Source organism: Nomascus leucogenys, chromosome 9 (assembly GCF_006542625.1).
Source record: "Nomascus leucogenys isolate Asia chromosome 9, Asia_NLE_v1, whole genome shotgun sequence".
Lineage (NCBI taxonomy): Eukaryota > Metazoa > Chordata > Mammalia > Primates > Hylobatidae > Nomascus > Nomascus leucogenys.
The window spans coordinates 65,319,250-65,335,501 of NC_044389.1; the positions used below are offsets into that span (position 1 = coordinate 65,319,250).

At 43.3% G+C, this 16,252-nt stretch overlaps 2 protein-coding genes and 1 pseudogene across 3 annotated transcripts in view; 1 reads left to right on the plus strand and 2 right to left on the minus strand.

Annotated features, from left to right (window-relative positions):
* The first annotated feature begins 560 nt into the window (after positions 1-560).
* Positions 561-7,500, plus strand: LOC105738246 (syncytin-1). Of its 2 annotated transcripts, none has more exons than XM_030819069.1 (2): positions 561-1,032; positions 6,943-7,204. In XM_030819069.1, the coding sequence occupies exons 1-2, from the start codon at positions 648-650 to the stop codon at positions 7,185-7,187; spliced, it is 630 nt and encodes a 209-aa protein (XP_030674929.1). In that variant the 5' UTR covers positions 561-647; the 3' UTR covers positions 7,188-7,204. The 2 variants fall into 2 exon arrangements, 1 of the variants encoding a protein (XP_030674929.1); XR_001114014.2 differs by lacking the exon at positions 561-1,032 and adding an exon at positions 6,133-6,423 and having other exon boundaries at positions 6,943-7,500.
* The window catches only part of TMEM150C (transmembrane protein 150C), a 79,535-nt gene continuing 69,920 nt past the window's right edge, over positions 6,638-16,252 (minus strand). The window contains exons 7-8 of the mRNA XM_030819068.1: positions 12,225-12,402; positions 6,638-7,883 (exon numbers count right to left, since the gene is read on the minus strand). Coding sequence (XP_030674928.1) covers positions 7,675-7,883; positions 12,225-12,402 — 387 coding nt within the window. The 3' untranslated portion in view covers positions 6,638-7,674. The remainder of the gene's footprint in view (positions 7,884-12,224; positions 12,403-16,252) is intronic.
* LOC105738192 lies at positions 12,975-15,373 on the minus strand (annotated as a pseudogene).

Below are 16,252 nucleotides of genomic sequence, written 5' to 3' on the forward strand. Positions count from 1 at the left end.
ACAGAAGGACAATACGGATGAGCAAAGAATGCCCATCCTGTTCAAGTTAAACTAAAGGATTCTGCCTCCTTTCCCTACCAAAGACAGTACCCCCTTAGACCCGAGGCCCAACAAGGACTCCAAAAGATTGTTAGGACCTCTTGTTTCCAATCTGGAGATAACCCATACCTCAAACCTCACCTGTGTAAATGTTAGCAATTCTATAGACACAACCAACTCCCAATGCATCAGGTGGGTAACTCCTCCCACACAAATGGTCTGCCTACCCTCAGGAATATTTTTTGTCTGTAGTACCTCTGCCTATCATTGTTTAAATGGCTCTTCAGAATCTATGTGCTTCCTCTCATTCTTAGTGCCCCCATGACCATCTACCCAGAACAAGATTTATATAATTATGTTGTACCTAAGCCCTGCACCAAAAGAGACCCATTCTTCTTTTTGTTACCAGAGCAGGAGTGCTAGGCAGACTAGGCACTGGCACTGGCGGTATCACAACCTCTACTCAGTTCTACTATAAACAATCTCAAGAACTCAATGGTGACATGGAATGGGTTGCCAACTCACTGGTCACCTTGCAAAATCAACTTAACTTCCTAGCAGCAGTGGTCCTTCAAAATCAAAGAGCTTTAGACTTGCTAACTGCTGAAATGGGGGGAACCTGTTTATTTTTAGGGGAAGAATGCTGTTATTATGTTAATCAATCCGGAATTGTCACCGAGAAAGTTAAAGAAATTCGAGATCGAATACAACGTAGAGCAGAGGAGCTTCAAAACACCAGTCCCTGGGACCTCCTCAGCCAATGGATGGCCTGGATTCTCCCCTTCTTAGGACCTCTAGCAACTATAATATTGTTACTTCTCTTTGGATCCTGCATCTTTAACCTCCTTGTTAAGTTTGTCTCTTCCAGAATCAAAGCTGTAAAGCTACAAATGGTTCTTCAAATGGAGCCCCAGATGCAGTCCATCACTAAAATCTACCGCGGACCCTTGGACCAGCCTGCTAGCCCATGCTCTAATGTTGATGACATTGAAGGTAGCCCTCTGGAGGAAATCTCAACTGCATGACTCCTACTATGCCCCAATTCAGCAGGAAGCACTTAGAGCAGTCATCGGCCAACCTCCCCAACAGCACTTGGGTTTTCCTGTTGAGAGGGGGAACTGAGAGACAGGACTAGTTGGATTTCCTAGGCCGACTAAGAATCCATAAGCCTAGATGGGAAGTTGACAGCATCCACCTTTAAACACAGGGCTTGCAACTTAGCTCACACCCGACCAATCAGGTAGTAAAGAGAGCTCCCTGAAATGCTATTTAGGCTAAAACAGGAGGTAAAGGAATAGCCAATTATCTATCGCCTGAGACCACAGAGGGAGGGACAATGATCAGGATATAAACCCAGGCATTTGAGCCAGCAATGGCTACCCTCTTTGGGTCCCCTCCCATTGTGTGGGAGCTCTGTTTTCACTCTATTAAATCTTGCAACTGCACACTCTCTGGTCTGTGTTTGTTCCGGTTCGAACTAAGCTTTCGCTCGCTGCCCACCACTGCTGATTGCTGTCATCCCAGATGCTGCCGCTGACTTCCACCCCTCCGGATCCGGCAGGGTGTCTGCTGCACTTCTGATCCAGCGAGGCAGCGCCCACTGCTGCTCCCAATCGAGCTGGAGGCTCACCATTGTTCCTGCGTCGGTTAAGTGCCTGGGGTTCATCCTAATCAAGCTGAATAGAGCTTTAACACTCACCACATGGCCCAAGATTCCATTCCTTGGAATCTGTGAGGCCAAGAACCCCAGGTCAGAGAATAAGAGGCTTGCTGCCATCTTGGAAGTGGCCTGCCACCATCTTGGGAGCTTTAAGAACAAGGACTCCCCCCGGTAACACCATGATTCAATTACCTCCCACTGGGTCCCTCCCATGACACATGGGGGTTATGAGAACTACAGTTCAAGATGAGATTTGGGTGGGAACACAGCCAGACCATATCAGGCCCTGTGGCCACAGCATGTCTGACTGTTGGAAGAACACAGGGAGGCAGAGGGATGAACAGAGAGAAGGAAAGGTGTAAAGGCAGACCTTGTTAGGCCTTGTAAAGCATTTTAATGATTGGGGTTTTTAGTCTCAGTACAAGGAGTTCTGAGTGCTGAGTGATGAGTGCTGGAGGGTTTTAAGCAGAGGAGAGATGATGATGTAAGCTTTTTTTTTTTCTGGACAGGGTCTCACTCTGTTGCCCAGGCTACAGTGCAGTGGCACAATCTTGGCTCACTGCAGCCTTGACCTCCCAGGCTCAGGTGACCTTCCCTCCTCAGCCTCCTGGGTAGCTGGGACTACAGGTGTGTGCCAACATGCCTGGCTAATTTTTTGTAGAGTCGGGGTATTACCATGTTGCCCAGGCTGGTCTTGAACTTCTGGGCTCAAGTGATCCTCCCTCCTCGGCCTCCCAAAGTGCTGGTATTACAGGCATGAGCCACGTCAGGCCTAATTTAGCTTTTAGAGAGATCATTTTGACTTCTGTATTGAGGACACACCTTAGCAAATGATGGAAGAAGAGAGACTAATTTTTATATGTTATTATAAAAATCCAGGAGAGATAGCAGTGGTTTGGACTAGATAGTGGCAGTGGATGAATTCTAGTATATTTTAAAGGTGCAGCAGACAGGATTTGTGGTGTGCAAGAGAGAAGAGATGAGGATTGCTCCAAAGTTTCAGTGTGAGCAACTGAAAGATGGGTTGTCTCTAACTTGGGTGGGAGGAATGCGTTTAAAGAGATTAGATCAGAATGTGTTAAACTTGGGATGCCTTTCAAGTGAAAATGCTGTAAGGGTAGTTGAAGACACAGGTCTATGGTACTGAGGATAGAGGTCTGGCCTGGAGAACCTGGGAAACGTCAGTCCATGGCAATAGTTAAAACTGGAATACTGGACAAGGTCACTCAGAGAGTGAGTGTGGGTAGGAAAGACGAGTTGCCAGGACGGAGCCATGGGGTACTCCAGTGTTGGGATGGCAGGGAGAATGTGGCCCAGCAGAGGAAGTTGGGTGGAGAGAGAAGCAGGAGGCAAATTAAAAGGGCACAATATTCTGAGAGCCAAGTAAAAATGTTTTAAGCAGAGAGGTGGCAAGGGGGTGATCAAATTGTGAAGTGTTGCTTATCGATCTAGGTATATGGTAAGAAAAGCACTGAGAATCAAATAGTGCCAACCCCACAGATGGTCCCTTTCCTCTCTTTCTGAACTATGATGGCTTCTCTAATGATTCTTTGGAACTTCACCTCAAAGGAATGACAATGACTAAAGAAGTTGAGGATCCTGTGGTGGTCACTGGGCTGTTCACAAACGCATCTCCCATCGTGGGCACATGGTAGGAGTGCCATGCTTAGAGAAGGCCACTCGGTTTCCTTAGCCAGTGAAATGTAAGCTAAGTAACATTTGCCATTCCTGGCAGGAGCTCTGAGAGCCAGGGAGCAGTCTGCCACATTTCCTTGGCAGTGAGCGACTGTGGGAGCATGTGCCGAGAGGAAACGTCTATCAGCCAAGGTCGGAGTTGTTACAATGAGCAGAACCCCCTGCTGAACTTGGATAGACATCCAGTATGAGAAATAAACTTTAGTTTTATTAGTTTTATGTTGGGACAGCAAAACCTAACCTATCCTGAGGACGCAATGCCTAAATACAAAAATAATATAAACAGTGGTATCCAGTCTCCATTGATAACCAGTAGATTATACATTTCAGGATGCGAAATTTGACTTTTCCACACCAGGGATAGAGAAAGTCCAGCAAATAACATAGATGATAAAACTTGACCTCATTGTAAGTTCGCCTTTTTTTTTTTTTTTGGAATGGAGTCTCGCTCTTTCTCCCAGGCTGGAGTGCTGCAGTAGTGTGATCCCAGTTCACCGCAACCTCCGCCTCCTGGGTTCAAGTGATTCTCCTGCCTCAGCCTCTGCCTCAAGTAGCTGGGATCACAGGCATGCACCACCACGCCCAGCTGATTTTTGTATATTTTAGTAGAGACAGGGGTTCACCATGTTGACCAGGCTGGTCTCGAACTCGTGACCTCAGGTGATCCGCCTGCCTCGGTCTCCCAAAGTGCTGGTATTACAGGCATGAGCCACCTTATGGGACCACTGCCTTCTATTCAGTGCATTTTTGACTGAAACATTGCTGTGGGTGGATGGCTATATTTGGTCTTTGTCCCCAGTTCCTGCATAGAACTTCTAAAACCTTTGAAGTTTACTTAGAGAGATGTCTTTTGTTCTACATAATGAGCCCCTTTTGATCACACTTGAGTTTATGCTAATGAGGTCACTTAAGGTGGGGCCCCTGGATAACCTCAGGCTCAGGCTGGTCAGCAGAAACACCTCCTGACCTTTGAGCTTTGGGGAGAGAGGGCGTCTGGAGATCCAGCTCCATAAAATAAACTCCTTGAATGGTAAGATTTGCAGAGCTCCCAGGTAGACAAACACAGCGAGGTGCTGGGAGGATTATGCGCTCTCGGCAGGCGTGGAGCTCCAGGCACCTCCCCATGCCTTGCCCTATGCTTCTTTTCAATTTGGCTCTTCCTAAGTTGTAGCCTTCATCATAAACCTGCAAATGTAAGGATTTTCCTGAGTTCTGTGAGCTGTTCTAGCAAATTATTTGAACCTTAAGCAGGCAGTGTGTGGGAGCCCCTTTGACTTTGTAGCCAATATGGACAGAAGTGAGGGTCACCTGTGGACCCAGTATTTGTGACTGGCAGTGGAAGTGAGGCAGTCTTGTGGGACTCAGCCCTTAAACCTGTGGAATCTGACACTAACTCCGGGTAGTTAGTGTCAGAATTGAATTGTAGATACTCAATTGGTGTCAGGAAGAATCAGAGAATTGGTTGATGGTGTTGGAAAACACCCTACCAATATAATACTTAAGTTCATTTTTAACATAATATCTGACTGGGTTTTCACACGTTTAAATATTAGAGAAGAAATAGTGGTGTAAGAGGCAAAGAAATAACAATTATGCATAAAAGAATTTTATTTAGTGGCCAGATCCCAATGAATAATGTCAGTCATTGCTTGGTTCTGCTAAAATGTGGTATTAGATATATTCTTAAGAAAGTGTACAATTGCATCACCAAAAGCTGTTTAATTTGGATTGTGTAGAATAAAAGAAAACTACGTAAGTCTTTATTCTTTGATAAAAATTTTAAAATATAAAAATGAAAAAAAGAAAACCAAAAGCAGTATTCAAAACTAACAAATGTCACCTTGGACTATTTACAGTAAGATGCCTTTTTGACAGGAGAATCTTGTTCTCCGCTTGTTCTTTTCCTCACATTTTACTTACAGGGATTCTCACTCCCCCATCTGATCCCTATTCATGACTTCTTCCATTCCTGTCTCACATGAAACAGCCATCTTCCATGCTCTCTCACTCATCTTTGAGTCTCTCTCTGACACTCCTTTTTCCTACTCTTTTTTTTTTTTTTTTGAGACGGAGTCTCGCTCTGTCGCCCAGGCTGGAGTGCAGTGGCGCAATCTCGGCTCACTGCAAGCTCCGCCTTCCGGGTTCACGCCATTCTCCTGCCTCAGCCTCTCCGAGTAGCTGGGACTACAGGAGCCCGCCACCACGCCCGGCTAATTTTTTGTATTTTTAGTAGAGACGGGTTTTCACTGTGGTCTCGATCTTCTGACCTCGTGATCCACCCGCCTTGGCCTCCCAAAGTGCTGGGATTACAAGCGTGAGCCACTGCGCCCGGCCCTTTCCTACTCTTAAATTATCAAGAATTCTATTCAACAGACATTTATTGAGCACCTAATATGTGCCAGGCACTGCGCTAAGAGGTGGGGAAAAATACAGAGATGAAAAGACATTGACCTTTTCCTCAAGAAGTTCAGACTTTGGGTTGAATTAAAAAATGTTTTCTTTGTTTTTTTTTTTTTGAGACGGAGTTTTGCTCTTGTTGCCCAGGCTGGAGTGCAATGGCGTGATCTCGGCTCACTGCCTCTGCCTCCTGAGTTCAAGTGATTCTCCTGCCTCCACCTCCTGAATAGCTGGGACTGCAGGCATGCGCCACCACGCCAGGCTAATTTTTTTTTTTTTTTTTTTTTTTTTTTTTTTTTTTTTTTTTAGTAGAGACGGGGTTTCTTGACACGTTGGTCAGACTGGTCTCGAGCTCCCGACCTCAGGTGATCCGCCCGCCTTGGCATCCCAAAGTGTTGGGATTATAGGCGTGAGCCCCAAGCCCAGCCTAAAAAATGTTTTTCGTATTATATTCCAGGTAATCCCAGACTTCTATGGGGTAAATCTGGGGATTTCTTGAAAGAAAGTGCATTCGTGGAGGGTCTGTCCACTTGGCTCACTCCAACACAGTTTGAATTTGGAATTCTGCTCTTCTTCATGAAGCACAGTCTCAAAAGCCCACATCTACAGTCTGAGTTCTGAACTCTCAGCAGGTGGGAACTGGGAATTGTGGGTTGGCTAGCAGGGTGGCCAGCTGTGTCAATTTGGTTTTTAGGAAGGGTATCTTTTAATTGGCTTCTACAAATTCCAAATTTGAAAAGCCCTTAATCCAAAAAAAAAAAAACCTACTAAATTTGAGCAAAAGATACATATTAACAAAGTCTCCCTTGATTTGGACTTGCAACAAGATACTGTAAGGTGCCTATCTTTGATAAATGTCCAGCAGCAGCTCTTTTTATTACCTCTGCACATCCATTTTCTTTCCATTTTTCTGTGATATTTTCTTAGCTACTAATGTAAGCCTGCAGGTGACCTCAGTTTTTCTTTGATCATGGTTGAACCCAAAGCAAGCTCAGCTCTTGCATTTGGTCTACATCTTTGTCCATGAGGCTTAGAGAGACTCATGGTAGTTACTTAAAAGAAAAATAAACTATGAAATATAAAACATTGTACATGGCCTACTATGAAAGCAAACACTAAACCATACCTTCACTGCCCCCATCTTGTTCCAGGCCTGGCAGACCAGGTCCCTACACATATTCACATTTGGAAATCATTCTCAGTCACAGTGCATCAAGTCCAGATCACGATGGTGAGCTTTGCTCTCATAGTCTGTGGCATATGTCTCTCCTGGGATCCATGCAGCCGACCACTGAACAACGATGAAGGGGGCTTTCGTGGGAAAGTTCTCCTCACCATGCCTTTCCACAGGCGACACAGGGTCACATCTCAATACAATTTCCATCCTATTCGATGATACACTATTATCCATTCAAGAATATTAGCTCCAGATTCAGAACTTTCTCACGAGCTGGTTCCAAGCCCTTTGGAGCTGAAGGCAACGTCGGGAGTTGGCATCACTCCCAAGGAACATTTGGCCTGCCCTACTCGGTAGGGTGCTTGAGACATGTGGAGAGAATGGGAAGAGGAGGAAGTGCTGGGAAGGGGATGGATAAGTGATCATGCACTAGCTTCTTGCTCTGTCGTGCATATATTTTCAGTGTAACAACATGTATTTCAACACATAAGGGCTTGTGCTTTTTCATTAAAGAAATAACTCGCCCTGAAAAGCTCATTTGGCAAATGTGGCCATGATTGTGTGTGTGTGTGTGTGTGTGTGTGTGTGTGTGTGTGTGTGAGAGAGAGAGAGAGAAATGAGGTTCTGTGTCAAGTCCCGTGAGTGTGTCCTACTGGCCCCTCCCCCACTGTCACACCCACCTCACCAGCAAGGAAAAACTGATGGGTTACACCTGGTCAGTCTGATATTCAGAAGCTTCTGACAGGCTTTCTGAGAAGCTTAGGAAATTCTCCTGGTACTCAGAGCAAACAATCTCATAGCGGTAATGCCGGAACTCCACGGCAAAGGTGCCAAAATAAGACAGGAAGCACATGACCAGGCCCCACTGGACCCTGGCTGCGTACATGTGGATGCTCTGGGCCATGAGGATGAAGTCTGGGGAGAAGCAGTCAAGGAAAATACCCTCATCAGCCACATTAAAACTGGAATCTTTTCAGGGCAGAGAGAGATTATAGGAAAAGTCTGGCTCTCCTCATCACTAGCAAAACTGGTAGCCTGCTAGAGCTTGTTGAACACGAAAATCTATATGAATAATAAGTTAACATTATTGAGCTCCTACGTGGTGGTAGACATGCTTTTAGGTGCTTTCATGGATAGTGTCACTTAATCCTCACAACAATCCTGTTACCGTTGTTTTTGTTTCTCATTTTTACGTGTTCTATTTGCCCTTAAATACTCTCTTATCCAAATAATTGTCAGTTTGTTTAAAAATAGGGAAACTGAGACCAAACGGGTAAGTAACTTGCCTGAGGTCACACAGGTATTAATTGGCTGAGCCGGGCTCAAACAAGCACTCTAACTCCTGTGCCATGTATTCAATAGCCGTACTCTGTAGCTGCTTATGAAACTGGGAGATTAGGAAAAGGATTACAATTCCAAAGTAATTAGTTGGCCAGAAAAATTGAGCTATTTCAAAAAAAATCACTGCAAATGGTGAGCCGAGACTGGCCACTGCTCTCCAGGCTGGGGGACAGAGTGAGACTCCATCTTAAAAAAAAAAAGAAGAAAGCACTGCAAATGACTATGAATTCATAGTTATCGTTATATCTGCAGAAATAATTTTGACCATATCAAATTACTAACTACTGACATGTAAGTTGTGTTTGGCTCTGCAGTGCTACTAACAGTGTCTGAGTGGCTGGCCCGTCTGTCTCTTCTAATTTTCACTATTGTCTTTCAGACAATACTGTATAGACTAGTTTCATTCCTCGTATCGTATCTAAACTTGTATGATAAACAGATGAGGCCAGGTGGGGTAGCTCATGCCTGTAATCCCAGTGCTTTGGAATGCTGAGGTGGGAAGATCACTTGAGCCCAGGAGTTTGAGGCTGCAGTGAGCTACGACTGCACCACTGCTCTCTAGCTAGGGTGACGGCAAGGCCCCATCATTAAAAAAAGAAAAACAGATGAGACTCTTATGCCTGGATATATATATGGAGTGTGTGTGTGTGTGTGTGTGTGTGTTGTGTGTATCTGTATCTGTATATACACAACAGAATAAATGGAGGGAGGAGCTGGGAAGAAGGGTAAAAAGTTCATAGCATGCTTTAGTGAAAGGCCAAGTGTCTGAGGAACTAGATGCATTTACTTAGAAAGATCAGAAATGTCTCCTCAGAATTAGTTCTATCTTCTGAAATTAGACCTGAAATCGGGAAATTTTCAGAGAGCAAGAATGTGAAATTACTTCAGCCAAACTTTGCTCTGCTAACTGGGCCTTCATCCATTCACCTGAGAACAAAAGAAAAAAAAAAGATTGCACGTGTTCAGAAAGAGCATGAATCAGAATCATTTGGTGAAAGCTCAAAGCTTGGGATAGGCCAGGCAAAGTGGCTCACGCCTGTAATCCTAACACTTTGGGAGGCCAAGGAGTGCATATCACTTGAGCCCAGTAGTTCGAGACCAGCCTGGGCAACATGGTGAAACCACGTCTCTATTAAAACTACAAAAATTAGCCGGGTGTTTTGGCGTGTGCCTGTAATCCCAGCTACTCTCGAGGCTGAGATGGGAGGATGGCTTGAACCCAGGAGGCGGAGGTTGCAGTGAGCCAATATCATGCCCCTGCACTCCAGCCTAGGCGACAGAATGAGACCCTGTCTTAAATCACAAAAAACATCTCAGAATGACTTAAAGTCTGCACATTCTTCTGAACAAGGGTGCAAAACATTGCCAAAGCAATATTAACTTATTACTTAAATTAATGGAGAAAGCATATCTCCTTATATCTTATATTGGCAGAGTTTTGATCTTTTTGTTCATAAAGTATTTATTAGGTTGCTAGCAAGAACCAAGTTTTTTGGCTTGAACTTAAGTCCTTAAATGTTCTCTATCTAATGTGACTGTAGAACTTTGGAAAATCAGCAAAACGGTGGAATGGGAATTTGTGAATGAAGACAAAATAAGTAGTCCAAATACTCCACTAACTAGAGAATGGGCTCTTGAACTGTGTGTTTTCATACTTTATTCTTTCCCCCCTCATCTTAGGGTCTGCTTCTATTCATATTTTAGAGCTACTTTCTCTCTCTTTTTTTAAATTGATATACTTTATTTTTTTCTACCTATTTTTGAACTTTTGATTTTTATTTATTTATTTATTTATTTGTATTTCAATAGGATTTTGGGGAGCAGCTGGTGTTTGGTTGCATGAATAAGTTCTTCAGTGATGATTTCTGGGATTTTGGTGCACCCACCACCCAAGCAGTGCATAGTGCACCCAATTTGTAGTCTTTTATCCCTCAGCTCCCTCCCATCCTTTCCCCTGAGTCCCCAAAGTCCACTGTGTCATTTTTATGCCTTTGTGTCCTCACAGCTTAGCTCCCACTTATGAGTGAGACCATGGGATGTTTGGTTTTTCATTCCCGAGTTACTTCACTTAGAATAATGGTCTCCAATTCCAACCAGGTTGCTGCAAATGCCATTGTTTCATTCTAAAGCTACTTTCTCTAAGGTGGGGTCCTGTAGTGGTTAAGAGTGCAAGAGCTGAGCCTGAGTTTAAATCTTGATCCACCACACATTATCTGTGTGATCTTAGGCAAATTAAACTTCTCTGTGATTCACTGTTCTTACATGTTAAGTGAGGATAAAAAGAGTTGATACATTTAAAGTACTTAGAATAATGCCTAGCACACTGTCTAAAAATTGGTGATTATCACGACTGAAGATGTGTAATTGCATTTTCTGTACAATCTACCCTTTAGGAACCTTGATTCCTTTCTCTGGTTTCCTGAGGAGGGCCTTACTGGAGTGAACACTTCTTTTATTTTTGCCTTTTATTTTATTTTATTTTTTGAGTCAGGGTCTCACTCTGTCACCCAGGCTGGATTGCAGTGGCATGATCACAGCTCACTGCAGCCTCAAATTCCTGGGATCAAGTGATCCTCTCCCCAAGCCTCCCAAGTAGCTTGGACTACAGGTGCACACCACCACACCCTGCTGATTTTTCTAAAACAAATTTTTATAGAGACCAGGTTTTGCTGTCGTGCCCAGGCTGGTCTTGAACTGCTGGGCTTAAGCAATCCTCCTGCCTCAGCCTCCCAAAGTGCTAGGATTACAGCATGAGCCACAGCACCAGGCCTTTATTATTTATCTATTTATTGTTAGAGACAGAGTTGATCTTAGCTTGCTGCAGCCTCAAACTCCTGGGCTCAAGCAAGCCCGCCTCAGCCTCCCCAGTAACTGAGATTACAGGTTCTCGCCACAACACCCAGCTGATTTTTAGATTTTTTTTTTTTTTTTTTTTTTTTGTAGAGACAGGGTCTCCCTTTGTTGTCCAGGTGGATCTTGAGCTCCTGGCTTCAAGCGATCCTCCTGCCTCCACCTCCCAAAGTGTTGAACGCTTCTGATTACTCCACTCCATGGAATGAGTGACTGATCTGATTGGTGGGATGGGAACTGGCAGGCTTCTATTGGGCCACACTACCAGTAGGTGAGGTCACTACACTCCATCCTAAGCTAGACTCTCTTTGGGATCTGTGTGGGGCTAAGCGGAGTGAGGTGCTCTCTTCTGCCTTTCCCTGGTTTCTCTGCTTGTTACTGGGTGGTTAAGTTGAATTCCAAGGTGTGAGAGAGGAGACCTGCAGCATTTTCCTTTCCAGGTTTACTAGGATAAAGGCTGATTTCTTCATCCCCATCTGGCTCCTAGCATCTATTCTCAATTGGTTCAAACTCTGAGTGGAGGAAGGGAAATGAATAGCACCCCAAAACCTCAAATATTTGAGGAAAACTACACATGCAGCGCCAATCTAGTGCTTGAATTTGTCTTCCAGAAAAGCTTCATTATTTTCCTGAAAGATATAAATGTATTGGTCGTCTGAAATTCATTTCAGAGCTAATAAATGAAATGAAATAACAGGGCCATTAATAAAGTCACAAATGCATTTTTTAAGCTGGAGGAAAAAAATGACAATTCTGTTTTGGCTATGCATTCTCTGATTTTCACAAATAGAACTTTTACATCATTAGTGAAAGGAGAATGTATGACACCATTCCTGCAGATTGAAACAATCTGGAGAGGGCAGACCTTGTTTTATTTTTATTTCTCCATCTCCCCTTTGGCATGAAAAATTGGTCTGAGGGTTTTTGTTTTTATACCCATTTACCTTTGCCTTAAGATTCTGAGAAGATCTGGCAGAATATCCTAACCCACTGGGTTCTTCTACAGAGACAACCTACTTGTTTTCATCTGACTGGCAAAAGAAGCTTTTCACATTCAAAGGATACAGAGGACCACACAGAGAGTGATAGATGCTGACAGAATAACCCGTGGAATTCCAACTCTCCGTCCTTCATTCTTGATGTTGACCTTGAGTGTCAGCGCAGCCTGGATCCAGCAGGTCAATGTGCCAAATCCAAAGGTCAAGGAAGTTCCGACGTTATGGATTTCTTCATCATTCGTGAGCTTAGGGATGAATGGATAATGACACATGAAGGCCCATTCAGCAAAGAAGACAGGCAAGTTGAAGAAATATATGAGGGGAAAAGATAGGAAAAGAAATATCCCAATAATGGGATGTAGAAAGATTAGCTCTTTGTTCTATTCTCAAATGGTTTGAACTCTGAGGGGATGAAGGAAATAAATAATACCCCCAACCCTTAAAAACATTTGTGTAGAAAAAGTAAAAGAAAACAGCAGGAGAGTTACTGAAAAAGAAATGTTTCTACAAGCATACACCCCAAACTTTTCCAGGATAAGAAAATTAGACCAGGGATTTGGACATGTTTTTTTGTTGTTGTTGTTGTTGTTGTTTGTTTGTTTGTTTGTTTGTTTTGAGACAGCGTCTTTACTCTGTCTCCCAGGCTGAAATACAGTGGCATGATCACGGATCCCTGTCTCAAAGCGATCCTCCCACCTCAGCCTCTGGAGTAGCTGGGACCACAGGTGCATGCCACCATGCCTGGCTGATTTTTTTATTTTGAAGGAAAATTTGTATTACTTTGTTTTTTATGTACAGAAAACTCAACAGTGTACATTTAACCCAGCTTGGTGGCAAGTTCTTTAGCCTTTGCCTTTTTGAGCTTAGCAATGTGAGCCACAGACTTGGGACCCAGGACATGGCCTCCCCAGTGACGGCGGATCTCATCGGATCTGTTGTTGTAATTGGTCCTGATAGCTTCCACCAGCTTAGCCAAAGCTCCTTTGTCTTCCAAGTTAACCTGTATGAAGATGACAGTGGTGCAGGTCTTCCTGTGGACTAGACGTCCCAGTCTTGCCTTCCTCTTGATAATGCAGCAAGAGACCCCCATTTTACGACACAGGGCAGGCAGGAAGACAACTATTGCTTGATGGGATCCACATCGTGTGCAATCACCACCAGCTGAGCCTTTTTGTTTTCCACCAAGGTGGTGACAGTGTTAACTCCTGCTCGAAGGGCAGGTGGTTACTTAGTGGGGATGTCCTCTTTGCAGGCAGCTTTCTTCTCAGCCCTGGCCAACAGCTTCTGCTTCTTCTCTTGCTTTGTCTCTGGTCTGTACCTGTGGGCTAGCTTAAGCAGCTGAGTAGCTGCTTGGCGGTCCAGGGCCTGGGTGAACTGGTTAATTGCAGGAAGCACTTACAGAGGTTAATCGCAGGAAGCACTTACAGAGGTTAATCGCAGCTGCTTATAGAGGATGGCTGTCTGCCGCTGCAACCTGATATAGCGGGGCAATTTCACAAAGCGAGTGAAGTCGCTTTTGGGCTGGATGTCCTGTCCAGTGCCAAAATTCTTAGGCCTTTTCTCAAACCAGGGATTCACCACTTTCTTGGCCTCCTGCTTCTTCACGACAGCAGGGGCCAGAGCCACCTTCTTCACTTTGGCCTTCTTTCCTTTCAGCACCTTTGGCAGCAGGAGCAGAGCGCTAATTTTTTATTTTTTTATTTTTATAGAGATGGTGTCTCCCTGTGTTGCCCAGACTGGTCATGAACTCCTGAACTCAAGTAATCCTCCTGCCTCAGCCTCCCAAAGTGCTGAGATTACAGGCGTGAGCCATCAATCCTGGCCAATATATATTTACTGATGGAGGACAGCCAATTCTAGGGAAGTCAATATTTAATTGGCACAGACAACTAAAACCCTTTAAGCTCTGTTCTTCACTCTTGCAAAACTGGCCCGTCTATGTAATGTGACTAATTCATTGTTTGTTTGTTTTTTTTGAGACGGAGTGCTCCGTCGCCCAGGCTGGAGTGCAGTGACATGATTTCGGTTCACTGCAATCTCTGCCTCCTGGGTTCAAGCGATTCTCCTCCCTCAGCCTCCCAAAGTGCTGGGATTACAGGCGTGAGCCACCATGGTGCCTGGCCTAAATAATTGTTTGTTGTTGTTGTTGTTGTTGTTTGTTTGTTTGAGACAGAGTCTCACTCTGTCACCCAGGCTGGAATGCAGTAGTGCGATCTCCACTCGCTGCAACCTCAGACTCCTGGGTTCAAGCAATTCTTATGTCTCAGCCTCCCAAGTAGCTGGGATTACAGGCATATGCCACCATGCCCAGCTAATTTTTGTATTTTAGTAGAAACGGGGTTTCACCATGTTGACCACGCTGATCTCAAACTCCCAACCTCAGATGATCCAACTGCCTCGGCCTCCCAAAGTGTTGGGATTACAGGCGTGAGCCACCACACCCAGCCCTAATTCATTGTTAATGAGAATTTTTTTTAGTTTTATTTTCCCATAGTAATAAGAAAAACTGTCACCTATGAGCTTTTGCCACATATATAGAGACCCACAGTAGGACAACAGTATTTGAAGATTCATACTTAAGGCTTTTATAGAGGACTCCTGTTTAGGTTATTGCCATTGGCGGTTATAGATGTAAACTCCCCAAATCATTACCCACTGATATTTAAAAAATATATCCATCACTTTTTTATATTTTCATGTGTATATTATACATATATACATATGTAAATATATATATTTTTCAGATTATCACCATTAGATCATAATTTTTTCAGTCAATCATACTTCACCAAGACTATCCATTTCTCCAAAAAAAAAAAAAAAAGTCTATCCACGTCTTCATCAAACCTAGCATATATGTTTGTATATATATATATGTATTTGAGGTGGGGTCTTGCTCTGTTGCCCAGGCTAGAGTACGGTGGTATGATAAAAGTTCACTATGTATTTACATATTTTTTAAAAATTTTCTTCCTTTTCCTTTTCTTCAACATATATTTTTTAAGTGCACATATAAGAAAGTAAAATCTATTGTTGAAGACATAGCTTTTAAACCCATTGTGAAAGTATTATTTTTTTGAATTGCTATTGCCTTCAGCTGTTTCGCTGTTTGACATTGTTCATAAGGGTTGCATCAAAACAATATTACTTTCCTTTTACAATTTTTTCTATTGTATTTGGCTGTAGGATTTTTACCTCTTTTTTGGAAGAAGCCATGTTTTCTCTCACAGTTCAAAAGACATATTTTCAAAATTACTTAAAATAATGATACCTGAAATCAAATTTTGCTTTTAGAAAATTGGTTTTCCATGTTATATAAATCTATTAATTTATTATTTTTAATCTTTAAAAAAAGATAATATAGTGACATAGTTAAACTTAAAAAAATTATAATGAGGGATAGATTGAAAAGTCTGTCTCCCATCCCATATACTAGCCACCTGGTTTCTCCATGGGAAACTAATTTGTCATTTCTCATGTATTCTGTTATATTCCAGCAAACGTTCTTCATAAGTAGTGTCAACATTCATGGTCTTGAGTATTTGTGGTTCACCAAAGCCACCCAATCTTGGGGATTTTTCTAGGACTTTTGTAAAGAACAAAATGTGTTCTTAGTAACTCATCAAAGCCCTGGTCAAGAGAAACAATAGTGATTGAGCACTTTACAGCATGCCTGTACCCTCAGCACAGGCCAGCAAGTGGGGGAAAGACTCCCACCAAAATTTCAGTTAACATGCCCCATGCCTTACATTTTGGATCTTAACAGGATAAACTCTCAAATATTCTCCTGGTAATCACTGCCTCAGCCAATATAATCTAAGAATGCAGCTTTCTGGTTGCCTAGCTGGATATAGATGGGAGATAGAATAGTTAAAGGAATTGGTGGGATTGCCCATTTACAACTCACCAAGCAAAAAGTACTTACTGGGTTGCTACTATGTGCCAGGGGAAGTCTTTGGGAATGAGTGACCCTGGTTTAATGAATCAGCAGTGCTGAGGGTAGGACAAGAAATGGCCTTAGAAAATCCACTACTATTTTCATTAGGAACATTACTAAATGAACAATAGAATGCTGAGGGTCTTGAATGCCTATGT

Bases quoted from the DNA above. Each gene is read 5' to 3' on its own strand.
- LOC105738246 (XM_030819069.1), top strand. From the start codon at position 648: ATGGGGGGAACCTGTTTATTTTTAGGGGAAGAATGCTGTTATTATGTT. The intron at 1,033-6,942 runs GTAGCCCTCTGG...ATCTTGTTCCAG, and splicing joins TAATGTTGATGACATTGAAG to GCCTGGCAGACCAGGTCCCT.